This window comes from Scheffersomyces coipomensis (genome assembly GCF_036884675.1).
Source record: "Scheffersomyces coipomensis strain NRRL Y-17651 chromosome Unknown DFJ63scaffold_1, whole genome shotgun sequence".
Taxonomy (NCBI): Eukaryota; Fungi; Ascomycota; class Pichiomycetes; order Serinales; family Debaryomycetaceae; genus Scheffersomyces; species Scheffersomyces coipomensis.
In genome coordinates this window covers 1,629,846-1,643,254 of record NW_027042892.1, presented here as the reverse complement: position 1 = coordinate 1,643,254, position 13,409 = coordinate 1,629,846, and the positions used below count along the sequence as shown (strand labels likewise).

Here is a 13,409-nt window from a genome sequence, read left to right as displayed (position 1 = left end):
ATCGAAATCAATTATTGAAGTCATCAATTTTTGCAACTTTACTTTTTCAACTGAGATAAAAATTTAAGATGAAAATCGCGTAACCAAAGCTATCTATAATTTAAAGTTGCAATCTTCTTTTAATCAGACTGTTATAGGTTAGAGTGACGAGTCAGATAATGTTACATATATAAGATCAAGATCAATAACAGCTTAAAGTCATGTCTACTTGTCGAGATTTGCTGGAAGAGCCTACTTTAGTGACTCGAATAAAGGGATCTGAATCGCGTTTCAAAGTACGCGACTTACTTGCATTGAATGATCCATCAAAAGCATACTTGCTGCCTTTGGCAGTAGTAGGTTTAATCGATCTTAATGCTTTCTTTGCTCAAGTTGAACAAATCAGATTAGGCTTATCCGTCGACGATCCTATAGTTTGTGTTCAGTGGCAATCATTAATTGCTGTATCATACGCGGCCAGGAAATATGGAATTCATAGAATGGATTCAGTCAAGACTGCAAAGGAGAAGTGTCCTAATGTCATTTTAGCTCATGCTGCCGTGTTCAAGCATGGTGAATCACACTGGAAATATATTCCAAAAGTACCTTATCAAGCCTTCTATAAAGTGTCATTAGATCCATATAGACGTGAAAGTAGGAAAATCATTCAATTAATCCAACAACATTGTGATATAGTTGAAAAGGCTAGTGTGGATGAAGCCTATATGGATTTTGGTAGATTAGTATTCAAAGAAGTAATGCTGCTTTTCCCGGACATACTAAATTCTAACGATCCAAATGCTACTTTGCCTCCAATTCCAAAGGAGTTGCCTTCAAAGCTTTCATATATTGGCGAAGTAATACTAACAAATGAAGAAGAAAAGAAAATCAGAGACGAAGGAGCACTACCTCAATCTCCTGAACCTCCAGCATTAGAAGTAGAAGTAAATGATTGGGATGATATTTTAATGATGATAGGCTCTCGTTTATTGCATGATGTGAGAATGTCAATCTATAAAGAAATGGGGTATACTACTTCAGCTGGTTTAGGTAGAAACAAATTAATAGCTAAAGTTGCAGCGGGATTTAAAAAACCAGATAATCAAACTATTATTCGAAATTCACTGATTAATAATTTCTTCAGGAATTTTCAATTGGTTGACTTTACAGGAATGGGAGGTAAAATTGGTGAATCTATGGTTCAAAGACTTGGGGTACCTCCTGATAAGAATTCCACAAGTTACATACGTGAGAATTTTACGTTAGAAGCCATAGAAGATGAAATTCGAGAAGATTTACCATTAGCCAAAAAGGTATATGAAATAGTCAGAGGAAATCACCAACAGGAATTAACCAACAAACTTGAAACTAAATCAATGATGTCTAGAAAGAACTTTTTGGTAAACCATCCAGTGACTACATTAGGGGCTGCATATGGATGGTTGAGAGTTTATGCTGGTGATTTGTATAATAGAATGATAGAGTTAGATGACCAAAATTTAAATTTATCAATGCTGCAAGTATCAGAAAGAGATAAAGGAATAGTTAGCAGACCTCGAACATTAATGATGCATATTGAGACCACTTCAAGAAGCAAGTTTACTAAAAGATGTGGAATCTCTGTATTCAGATCATTGGAGAAATGTAAAGAACAACTCGAAACTATAAGTATCAAGCTTCTCAAGGAATTACTAGAAGCCAATACCAATATAGCCGCTCTAAACAATGACAAATCTTTGAAGACTTTAGAAGCAGCTTCTGTGAATCCAGAGAACATAAATATCATTTCCATTTCTGCTATGTCGATAACGATATCAAATTTTATGAAAACAACAGATGCCAGCTTAATAGATACGTATGGTGGTCTGAAAATAGATCATCTGGAAGATCTCAAAAGAGAATTTCGAGAAATCAGTGAAGAATTGGAATTTAAGAAACGAATGGAAGAACAAGAGGTAAAACTGACTACAAGGGAAGTATCAGAGGTTGACAAGTTGTATATAAAGCAGCTTTTTAAAGATTTTAATAGTAACGAGATCAATCAAGTTGAAAAACATATCGCTAATAGTATAAATGATTCAAAACGAGAATCAGAATCTAAGAAGACTGAGACCAAGAAAGCAGATCCCGACTATATAAAGAAGCTCTTTCAAGATTTCAATGCCGAGAGACATGCCTTTGGTACCAGAGATCTAGATACAACTGAATCCTTGTCGAAGGAATGTTCACCATTTCCTAAGATAGATACTAGTACATCCCGAAAGACAAAAAGACCAACAAATGATATATTCCTGTCTTTGAAAAAGAAGAAAACAGAAAAGGGCAACGATCAAGAAGACTTGTTAAAGGAACTTATAGAGACGATGTATTGCAAATCATGTAACACTGAAATAGTGGATGCCATGGAGCATAATGATTTTCATGTCGCCATGAAATTATCAAGCAAGATCAATGCACCATAATTAGCCCCTGCAATAAATATATTTCTATATATGTATATATATAATGAAAAATTTAATTTTCCATATCTAAGGCTAACTTCATGATTCTTTCTTTATCTCTTTGTCTATTTTCTCTTTCTCTTATTATAGAAGTTGCAAATTTGGCATCGGAAGGTAATTCAATCTTCTTTGCGACATTTCCATTTTTAGTAAGAAGTCTGAACGCCAACTTCCCGTTTGTTATTTTACTTTCATCTTTGGTTTGAGGAATTGAAACTGGATTCCCAATTGAATGTCTTGTATTTAAAGTGACATTCTTTAAATTTGTTTCATAAGATTCAGTTAAAATCTTTTGAAATTCCTTTCCGAGATCATCAGCAAATTTATTAGTATCTCGTTTCCTTGAATCAATATCACCACGCGTAACAGAAGCATCAAGGTTTACATCATCATCATCATCATCACCAGTTTCAGAATTGGTAGATTTATATGAAAGTACTTTGGCGACAGCTTCATCACCCAACAATTCCTCTTCATCTTCTTCATCTTCGTCTTCCAGATCATCATCAGAATCATCATCTTCCTCCTCTATTTCTTCATCTTCCAGATCATCATCATCATCTTCATCTTCATCACTGAAATGGTCTTGAGCTCCAAGTCCTTTCTTCTCCACAATTTCTTTCAACTTTTGTAAAGTTTCACCTAAACTTTCATATCTTTCAATACCATCAATTTCACCATACTTCTCAAACAAATCATGTAATTTAAATTCCAAATCAACGGGTACAGGTTGTTGTTTACAGAACACATAATATTGGAAAAATGCAAAAAATGTCCTCAATAATTCCTTATTTATACGAGAACCTCTCAGACGTCCACGTTTGGAACGAGTTCTTTTAATAGTATTAGCACTTGTATCAATTGAAATCAACAATAAGCAACAAAGTTGAATTCTGAAATAATTATCTGCTGAATCCATTTTAACGGAATAATTATTTGGAAGGGGTTGATTATTGGGATGTCCATAACAAAGGATTTTATTTAATACAGCATTGATGAATTTGAAATTAACCAATTTAAAATTAAATAATTCAGCTAAATATTTCATATGGGACATTCTTATTCTATTACGTCTATAATCATTCTCTTCAAGACCTCTTATAATGTTTTCAATTAAGAAATCAACGGTTCTAATCACGATATTTTTACGTACCAGTTTAAGTACAAATGCTAAAGCATGAATATTATCATAATTGATTAAATCAGGATGAGAGAAACATTGAACCACAAATGTTTCATTACTTCTAAGATCTACTTTGTTTATCTCAGATGAAATGATATTTGCTGTTCTCTCATTTAATTCAACTTTCAATAATCTTTGAATATATTTCTCCACATCAGTCAATTTAACGGATCTATCAGCAGTCTTGATTGTATTAATTGTAGGAGGATTGATACTTAATAATAAATTATTGATAGCAAGTTTTTCATTAATGGTCATGCTTTGACTTCTTTTCTTTTCTCTTAAAAGATTAATCATTTCAAGCGTGAATTCTTTATATTCGGGTTCTTGAAGTAAGAATCTACCCACATGTTCATAAAACACCGATAAGACATCTATATTGTTTGATGCTGCGATATTTAAAGTTAAGGTTCTGATTTTATGAAATATAACATAACTTGGAACCAATTTAAATTTGATTAATTCCACAAAGAAAAATATATTCTTGAAGTTTAACTTATTATGATAAATTTGGGATCGGAACCCTTTATCCAAATAATCTCTTAATGTGGTTATGACATCTTGTAAGGGATCTTCAAGAATCTTAAGAAATCGAGTATAATACTTTAAATTATTAACATCTGAATCTTCAATTAAAAACTTTAATAATCTATTTGAGGTAGCTTTATTCAAAAGATTGGAACGATAAAATTCAATGGCCATAAAATCTATATCATTATCATTGGCAACTTGTAATCTTTGTAAGAGATTGGCAACTATTTCACCATCGGATAATTCTTCACTTGGTCTTTCTTCATATTCTTCTTGTAATTCTTGTAAAGTAGGGATCTTGGTATAAAAGTTCTTTTCTTTGATATCACCCCAATAACCTACTGATTCTTCATCCTCAGTCTTTTGTTTGACAACTTCAACCAGATTCGTCATATCATCAAGAGAAATTGAATCACGTCTATCATTGATGGTTTCTAATTGAATATCAAAAATAGATGCAATTAATTCATTCCCTGTTTTGAATTTTTCAAATAATTCTTCAGTTTTAACCAATTCAGATTCATTTTCTTCTAATATTCTCCCAGTTCTGATGGAAGCTTTAATATTTCGTTTCTTTAATCCATAAACTTTATCATTTAACATAACTGTTATATTTGAAATCTCAGCTGAATAAAGTTGAAATATATTTTTAATCATTTGTCTTACTTTAGGAGGTAATAAATCATTATTATCATCTTTGAAAATATGTTGAAATCTTTTTAAATATGATGAAACTATAAATAATGAATTCCCCAGTTTAATTTCAAAATTAAGAATATTTTTAAGCATGACTGTTATAATTGATTCTGAAGATGCCTTTCCAAATCTCTTCATGATTTCATCAGGCACTAATTCTGGAGTTGTATCTCTTAAATTTCGGAATATGCCCACGATATTGAATTCTCCCAATAAGCGTAATATATTCTTTTGTCTTGAAAGTCGGGATATTTCCTCTCTATCTCTCTCTTGATCAGAGAGTTGTTGTAATTGTTGTCTATCTGGATTAGATAGAATATATAAAAAGTTACTTAATAAAGGAGAAGTAAACTTTGATGCAAATCTTTGATGTAATAATGATACCACCTCAACAGCTGCAATTATATCATCATGTTTGGATATTTTAATCAATCCTTCCACTAAGGACGCTATAATCTCAGAGAGATACTTCTCAAGCGATGTGGTTAGAATATCAGTGATCACCCCTTTATATTGATCATGGTTGATATAAGTTCGTACTTTCTTTATAAAAGTGGTGTTCTTCTTTAAGGATGAATCTAGTTTCCCTTTAACTTCATATTGATAATCAGGAGTCCAAGCTTCTGTATTCAACTCATACAATTCTTTTCGTCTTGAATCATACTCTTCCGACATCTCACCATATATCAATCAATGGAGTCAGTGCCTTCTTGAATGTATGATATCTATCATAAAAGTTGTTTGACCGTCAATTTCTGATGTATCACCAAAGGAGAGGGAGGGCAGAAAAAAAAGAGGCCAGAGCAGAACAAAAAAAATTTTGACTGTGAAACAATTCTGATACAATTTACAATGATCGTTATGCAGTTTCAAGTTCATTAATGCTTTATATTTGTTATCTATGTACATAAAAGAGCGAGAAGAACTATATATACAGGGAGGGAGGGGGAAGGAAGGAGGGATGGAATGTATGTAACTTGTTTATTCAATAATTGGATCAGTACCTCTAACTCTATGGAATACTCTACCCTTTGGTAAACCATATTTTTGTCTAATTTCAGGAACACTTCTATCAAACACTTGTCTCCAAACATGAGCTCCAATTGGATTTAAATTATTTGAAGCGACAAATTGTCTAATATCAAACTTTTCACTTGATATGGTTGATGATGATAATTGTAATGGTTCAGATTGTCTGAATACCCATAAACATGCTCTTTGATATTTACCAGCATTCTTTTCGGGTAATAATGGTACATATGATTTAAAAGTGAATTTATCTTCAACATCATTCAATAAGGTTTGACAATCTATTATATTATTGACATTATTAAGAGGAATATTTTGTAACCCATAATGTAAAGTTGTTGAAAATGAATTGGTTGATAAATCAGGTGAATCAGGATTAACTACTATAACAGTATATAATTGATTTGGATTAACTGTTTCAAATTCTTGAATTTGAACAGTTGGAGGTTGTTCAACTGCAAAGGCTGGTAATACTTCACCTGGAACTATCCAATTACTAAATTGAGATTCGGAATTATGAGGAAATTTAACTTTAACATCAGCTTTTGGATTTAATGTGGGTAAAGTATCTGGAATAACTCCTAATTGTTCTAATCTTTGCATAGTAATCATTAAATCATATTTTTCCCATTTTTGTTTAAGATAATGTCTATAAACAGGATGAGATTTATCTAATGATTCAGGTTTATTGAATTCAACATTATATAATACTTCCGGATTATATAATTCAGCTTCAGTTAATAATTGATCTATTCTATTTTGAATTGATATAGTGGATTCAGTACTATTAGATTCTGATAATTTCTTTTCCATCCCTTTAACATGAGTATATTTTATATTTGCTTCATGTTGTAAGATTTCATAAGCTTGTTTAAAAGTTTCATCAATTTCATTTGGAGAATGATAAGATAACTTTTGAGTATAATTCTCTATGGAATGAGGACCTTGTTGTTCATTAATCTTATCAAATACCCCCTTTTTAATATCATCATTATCAATCTTTAATGATGTTGGTCTAAAATTGAAATCAGTCCATGCATCTTTTATCTGAGTTTTAGAGCTACTACTTTCCAATCTTTTGAAATTCTTTAAAAGAGAAGTGACTCTCGTGCTTCTTAATGATTGACTCATCCTTATAACAGGTATAATTATGAAGGTAGAATGGTAGATAAGTAACCCCTTTAAAAGCTTTCTTATAGTTTTTCAACTTAACTCGAAATGAAAAAAAAATTTATTTGGCACAAACCAAAAATGGACAGACTAGAATTTACGCACACGACTATATTTAAACTATGATATAATTTACACGCCTTTTTTTAATGCTACACGATACAGTAAAGATAGATACCATAAATATATTTGTAGTAAATGAAATAAAAGTAGTAGGATGAATTAATCATCCATTGCCCATAAATACCACCAGAATAAAATAAAACAAAGCAAAAGAAAATAATACCAATTAAGAACCAGTCTAAAGTAAAAAAGAAAGAACTAAAACAAAAACATAGCCAAGCCAGAAATAAAAAGAAGGGCTATAAAAACTAATTTAATCTATTTTGAAACAAATGAAGGGGTTAATGGTAATTTATCAAATTTCATAAATGTATCATCATCATTAATTTCCATTTTTGGGAATAAACCAGGCATGATTGGATTAAATTCATCATCGATATTTTCATAATCTTCATAACCATCATCGAAATCTTCTTCATTTTCATCAGAGAAATATCCATCATCATCTTCAAAATCCTTATGAGGGTGAAGGAATCCTGATCCATTCATTATAGGTGATAATATGAATTCTTTATCCACTTTAAACGGGGATGAAGATCTTTGAAGGGGAGGTGGTGGAGTTGAAGATGATATTCCAGAGGGGAAGAAATTATGATATTCATCCGGTAAGAAAGTAAATGACAGTCTATTACTTGCGATACTATCTTTATTTGGAGGATGTATTTGACTATCATGATTACCATGATTAAAAGGAATTCGATAAATTAACCCAGTTAAATCATCATAATAAGAATTTATATCGCGATGTAGATTTAAATTAAGCAATTGTTGTTGATGAGAATCCGATTGAGTTGGAGATGAATGTTTTAATTTTGACCATTTTAATAAATCTTCTTTAGGAGGAGAATTGCCATCAACTATTATATTTCTTAAATTGGTTAAACTTGAAGGACGAGATTGTAATACCGGTGAAGGAGATTGATAGGAGTCATGATTTGAACTGGAAGGTTCTAAAGTGATTTGATTATCATTGAAACCACATGATTCCATTTGATTAAGAAACTCATTGTATGATGATACAACGTTGTAATCCATGATTGCTATTTAATATAATTTATGAAAGACTAAAGGGATGATTGATCATTGATTGACCTTTTACAATTAGGGATTAATGATAATTTTGTTTGGTGCGTACGAGTACTCCTTAATCACTAATGATAAGGTGAATGATTGAAGGGAAGGGATATGATATGATATGATATGATATGATATGATATGATGTATTGGAAGGAGTAAAGTGTTGATTGAATGGAGTCACTTTTAAAGGGTAAGACGGTAATCTAAGCCTGTAAACTTGTATTGTTAGTGACAGCGATAAGGGTAAACACCAGTTACCACCAATTTAAAACAATCCCAAACAACAATAGTGTTAGATTTGGTTATTATAAGATAACCAACTAACCAAAAGTATGAGATATATAAAAAAAACCGTATCAAACAGTTGTTTTAATTCGATTTTGAGAATGAAACGGCTGTTCAATATATATTTATAACAAGAAGAAGAAGAAGAAGAAGGAATATGCTTTTATTTTTGTCCTCCTTATGATAAAGCAGTTAGAGCCACGACGATCAAATTTAAATTGCCGTAATCTTAAATTTTATATACAGGTGGGAACCATATCATCATATCCGTTACCGCACCTCATTATAATGAAAAACGGCGATTCAATCCATTTTACTCCTCCTTTTATCAAAGATATTTTAATAACTAATAGCGCAATTTTTGATTTATTAATCGATGAAGTTTATTGTGTCATAACCAATCAATTCCGCCTTCTCGATTTGGAATTAAATGGAGATACTTTGAGTCAAGTCGAGTCATAATGCTTGGTTAAAATAAAAATGCCTTAAAAAAAGCGCTTAAATTTCTTATTTGAGTTTAAGCATCAACCTACCAGTAATCTCTAACGGCTAAATTGTGCTAATATCAAATGTTAGGGCACTTTTTTTATTTACAGAATGACGATTATCGTGTTTATAAAAACCATAATAATATTTATTAACCTGATATTTAATAATAATAAATAATAATAATTTACACTACTTCTACATTACTTAGAAAAGTATTTTAATCTACTTTTAGTCTTCCTTACTTCTCATTATGATATCCCTTTGGATAAACTCCAGCAGGTAAAGTTGGAATTTGGGAATGAGATCCATCATTGGTACTTGATATCAGTTGTCTACCAGTTCCAGAATTATGAGATCCCGATCCTAAAGCTTGACCAGTTTCAATTAATCTACTTTGTAAAGCTAATGTATAATCTCGAAGTTGTAAATTTTCTGATCTTAATTCATCAATAGTTTGTCTTAATTGATCAATTTCAGCTGCTTTACTTTCTAAATCTTTAATATATTTATCTTTTCTTTGTCTAAATGCTCTTTGAGCTGATCTATTCTGAGCAGCTCTCTTGGTAGTTGACACAACTCTAGTATACTTTTCCGCAAGTTGTTGTTGTTGTTGACTTTGTTGACTTTGTTGGGATTGACCTTGTTGAATTTGAAGTTGTTGAGAGGATTTCTTTCCATTATCATGAGGTAAATTATATGCTGATTCTAATCGAGCAGCAGCAACAGCAGCAGCAGCTTCATGAGCAGCTCTAACTTGTTCATCCTGACTAGACCCATCATTATGATGAACATTGGCCACAGCAGCCGCAGCAACTTCATCCACAACAGAATGGAAACCATCTTCATTATTTTCATCATGATGTCTCGTAAATGAGGGATCAAATTTAGAAGAATCTTCCACTCCCTTTTCAGTATTATCACTAGCCCAAGTTGTGAAATTTGTATTCATAGTAGATCCTTTCTTATATTGATTGATTGATGATTAATAATATGAGATGCAAAAAAGATAGTGATTGTTTATAATTTTTATATGAATAATCAATTATGTAATTATTTTTTGGTTTGCTTTGTCATTGATGACAAAGAAATTACTTCGCCATTGTTTGTTACCCGGACTACAAGGACTCGTGCCCAATCCCGTGATCTCGTAAATTTTATGAGGCGTGGATGTTATTGATGTAAATTTTAACTACATCTGTAAAATTGTGATGAGTCTTTTAACATACCCTGACCTGCATATATTGAGCATGCATATAATTATAACCATCATAAGGAGTGAAATCATAAATCTACAATCGGTAACGAGAAAATGGTTTCATCGAATAATTAAAAATTAAACATACTGTGGAGATTGATTTGATTATCTTAAACAGAATTTACCATTACAGGCTTATTTCACCATACATACTATATATAAATCCAAACCTTTTGATATATTGTTATCTCTACCCTTCATCACAGTGGGATATGGTAGTTTTGAAGACCTAATTAAGAAAATTACAGTGTAAGAGAGATATCGGAATTGATAAGGCGAAGAGGGAAATGTCAGATATTGAATATTTAGGTCCACCCGGATTTGGGGATCCTTCTTCTTCTAATACACCTACATCTTCATCATCACCATCAGTTTCATTAAGTCAAAGACGAACATCTAATTTCTTTCCAACCAATAATAAAACCTCGGATGAGTATTCGGAAATGTTATTTACGAAACATCAACTTAATTCTCCAATCATTAACGTCCTTCCAAATAATAATAATCATAATAATCATCATCATAGACGTTCAACTGCTTCTTCTACTACTTCTGTACATACCAATAATAATAATAGTGGTAATGGAAATGGAAATGGTTCATCTAAATTCTTTAGTGGTCCATCAACATCATCATCGTCAATCAGTATTGATCCCATGACTCCATTCACATCATTAAATGCTTCGTTGAATACCACTCCAACCATTGATAATAACATGCCCTTGAATCATAGTAATACTAGACTCACCCAATCGTCAATTGCTGTATTTGGTGGTATTGATTTTGTATCATCGCCACCTCCCGTCAATTTTAATCAATCACAATCACAGTTTTATTATCAACAGACACCAACAACCACTACGACTACTACACGTCCTAGTTTTTCTAATTCTATATCTTCACCTCAACAACAACAACCACCACCACCAAAAGCATCAAGTACGTCGGCGTTAGGTGCGGCGTTACCATCAAGTAATAATTCAGGAACTGCCACTACTACTACCACCACTACTAGAAGTACCAATAGTACACCAATTGCTAATCCGTGGTCTATATGGAATGAATCCCCTATAGGTGTTTCTGGAAATGGCAATGGATCTAAACAAAGTCCAAGTAATGGAAATACACCGGTCTTATTTGATCATTCTTCATCTACTACGCCTAAACTTTCAAGTCTTCGTGATTTTATTAATAGTGATCTTATGTTCCAAGATGTGATTGAAGATGATGATGATATGGATGATATTGGACCTGGACTGAAGTATCGTAATGATTTATTATTCTCACCATTTTTAAGTGGTGGGGGTGATCAATCTCAACAATTTAATCCAATTCATCATCCTCTACAGCCACCACCTCAACCACAGTATGTTGATTTTCAATATCAAAGTAATACCAGTCATAGTAATAATAATAATAATAGTAATAATTATCAAGGTTCAAATAGGACTAATTCAATGTCATCATCAGGAACAATCAAACCCAAACGAGAAAATATCTATGTGAATAAAACCAATATTCCTCAATTCATCCCCTCATCATTCTCACCTCCAGTACCGATAGCGACGATGCCAACCCATGCTATTCCGATTGAAATAACTCAATCAGAACGGAATTTAGAAGATATGAGACAATTAATAAGTAAACCTCGAAGTAACTTCGGTGGAATGGATGAAGAAGTGTTAAGTGATTCATATTTGGAAAGTAATGATGAGAATCAATTACAACTTAAATTGGAAAATCTTATTAAACGTGAAGAAGATATGTTTAGAAACAGTAATAATAATAGTACCAATAATAATAGTAGTAATATTTATCAAAGGAAAAGTATTAATGATGGTCGGATACCAATCAATGATAATCAAGCTAGTCACTCCACCACCGCTAATAATAATAATCCAGGAAGTATTAATCGAAACACAGTGACATTGAATTTACCAAGACATTATCAATCGACTGAATATGATAATGAGGAAGAGTATGATAATTCTTCATTTGATGATAAATTATTCATTAATGATATTTTAATGTCTAAAGTATCTAATAAATATGCCGAGGATTATGCATCAACATTTTATAAACGGAATTCTCATGGATATATGTTTATTAAAGAACCTACCACCACATTAAAAGTGAATTCAACAGGGAATAAATCATGGGTTCAATTAAAGATCAAATTACCTCCTTTAACCACGAATGAGAATTTAATTCAACCCTTGGATACTTCATTGGTGGCTAAGAAATTAAAAGTTGATATCAAGCAATTACCGTTATGGAGACCTATAAATCTTAATTCATCTTCAGCATCATCATCATCATCTAATTATGATGGTGGGTCAGGATCTTCTTCATCGTCGTATAGTTATCATCAAGGAGGAAATAAACGTATGGATAATGGCAATGGCAATGGGAATGGGAATGGAGGAGGTGGTAGTTATGTTTCAAGTAAGAAACATGACTTTAGAAAACCCAAGAACTTGAATGTTTCGAAAAGGTTTGGGAAGAGAAATTCAGAATAGTATAGTATAGAGACACTTATATATATATAGTTACAGAGACAACATATAATGATACCCCTAATTATTTAATTAATTAATTAAATAAATAATATAACATTTTATGGTTAATTTTTGCAACTTTAAAAAAGTACTGCCGCTATTATATGCAGTCCCCAGACATATATGGTAATGCTTCAATTTTATTGGTGGAGACAGAATATGAAGTTGCAAACCATAATTACATTTAGTATAACAAGAAAAACAGACTAATAATATGATTACCGGTATACCTATAATTATAAGAAATCTTAATATGAGGTAATTTACATATAGTCTAATATATTATTGACGACATATACCCAGTACTTCATGGTTTTAACCATTCAATGGCATTATAATTCAAATCGTATGATTATTAAAAGTGGTGCGAAAATCGACCTTGACTATTGCAGTGTGGATGTTTGGTCCATTTACCAATCAATTTAACAGAAAACTTGAAAATCTGAACAGAAAAAAAAAAATTACAAAAATAAAAAACCAAAAAAAAAAAACACAGACCATTTCAACTTTCAACTTTTGGTTCAATTATATAT

The 13,409-nt window shown here is 31.7% G+C and overlaps 6 protein-coding genes across 6 annotated transcripts; 2 read left to right on the top strand and 4 right to left on the bottom strand. All coding sequences in view use genetic code 12, as the record gives it.

Annotated features, from left to right (window-relative positions):
- Positions 1-200: 200 nt before the first annotated feature.
- RAD32 (DNA-directed DNA polymerase eta) lies at positions 201-2,441 on the top strand (the record flags this gene model as incomplete). Its single annotated transcript, XM_064905639.1, has 1 exon — positions 201-2,441. The coding sequence occupies one exon, from the start codon at positions 201-203 to the stop codon at positions 2,439-2,441; it is 2,241 nt and encodes a 746-aa protein (XP_064764912.1).
- A 26-nt stretch (positions 2,442-2,467) lies between these two features.
- On the bottom strand, positions 2,468-5,752 carry DFJ63DRAFT_25581 (uncharacterized protein). Its single transcript, XM_064904480.1, has one exon. The coding sequence runs from the start codon at positions 5,563-5,565 to the stop codon at positions 2,494-2,496; it is 3,072 nt and encodes a 1,023-aa protein (XP_064764911.1). The 5' UTR covers positions 5,566-5,752; the 3' UTR covers positions 2,468-2,493.
- A 1-nt stretch (position 5,753) lies between these two features.
- Positions 5,754-7,260, bottom strand: DFJ63DRAFT_25582 (mitochondrial 54S ribosomal protein mL38). Its single transcript, XM_064904481.1, has one exon. It carries the CDS (start codon positions 7,048-7,050, stop codon positions 5,872-5,874), a length of 1,179 nt encoding a protein of 392 aa, XP_064764910.1. The 5' UTR covers positions 7,051-7,260; the 3' UTR covers positions 5,754-5,871.
- Positions 7,261-8,501, bottom strand: DFJ63DRAFT_25583 (uncharacterized protein). Its single transcript, XM_064904482.1, has one exon. It carries the CDS (start codon positions 8,245-8,247, stop codon positions 7,471-7,473), a length of 777 nt encoding a protein of 258 aa, XP_064764909.1. The 5' UTR covers positions 8,248-8,501; the 3' UTR covers positions 7,261-7,470.
- A 690-nt stretch (positions 8,502-9,191) lies between these two features.
- Positions 9,192-10,364, bottom strand: CAP4 (Cap4p). The gene has a single exon (XM_064904483.1). The coding sequence runs from the start codon at positions 10,010-10,012 to the stop codon at positions 9,302-9,304; it is 711 nt and encodes a 236-aa protein (XP_064764908.1). The 5' UTR covers positions 10,013-10,364; the 3' UTR covers positions 9,192-9,301.
- A 241-nt stretch (positions 10,365-10,605) lies between these two features.
- Positions 10,606-12,837, top strand: DFJ63DRAFT_310718 (uncharacterized protein; the record flags this gene model as incomplete). Its single annotated transcript, XM_064905638.1, has 1 exon — positions 10,606-12,837. One exon carries the CDS (start codon positions 10,606-10,608, stop codon positions 12,835-12,837), a length of 2,232 nt encoding a protein of 743 aa, XP_064764907.1.
- Between the last annotated feature and the right edge of the window lie 572 nt (positions 12,838-13,409).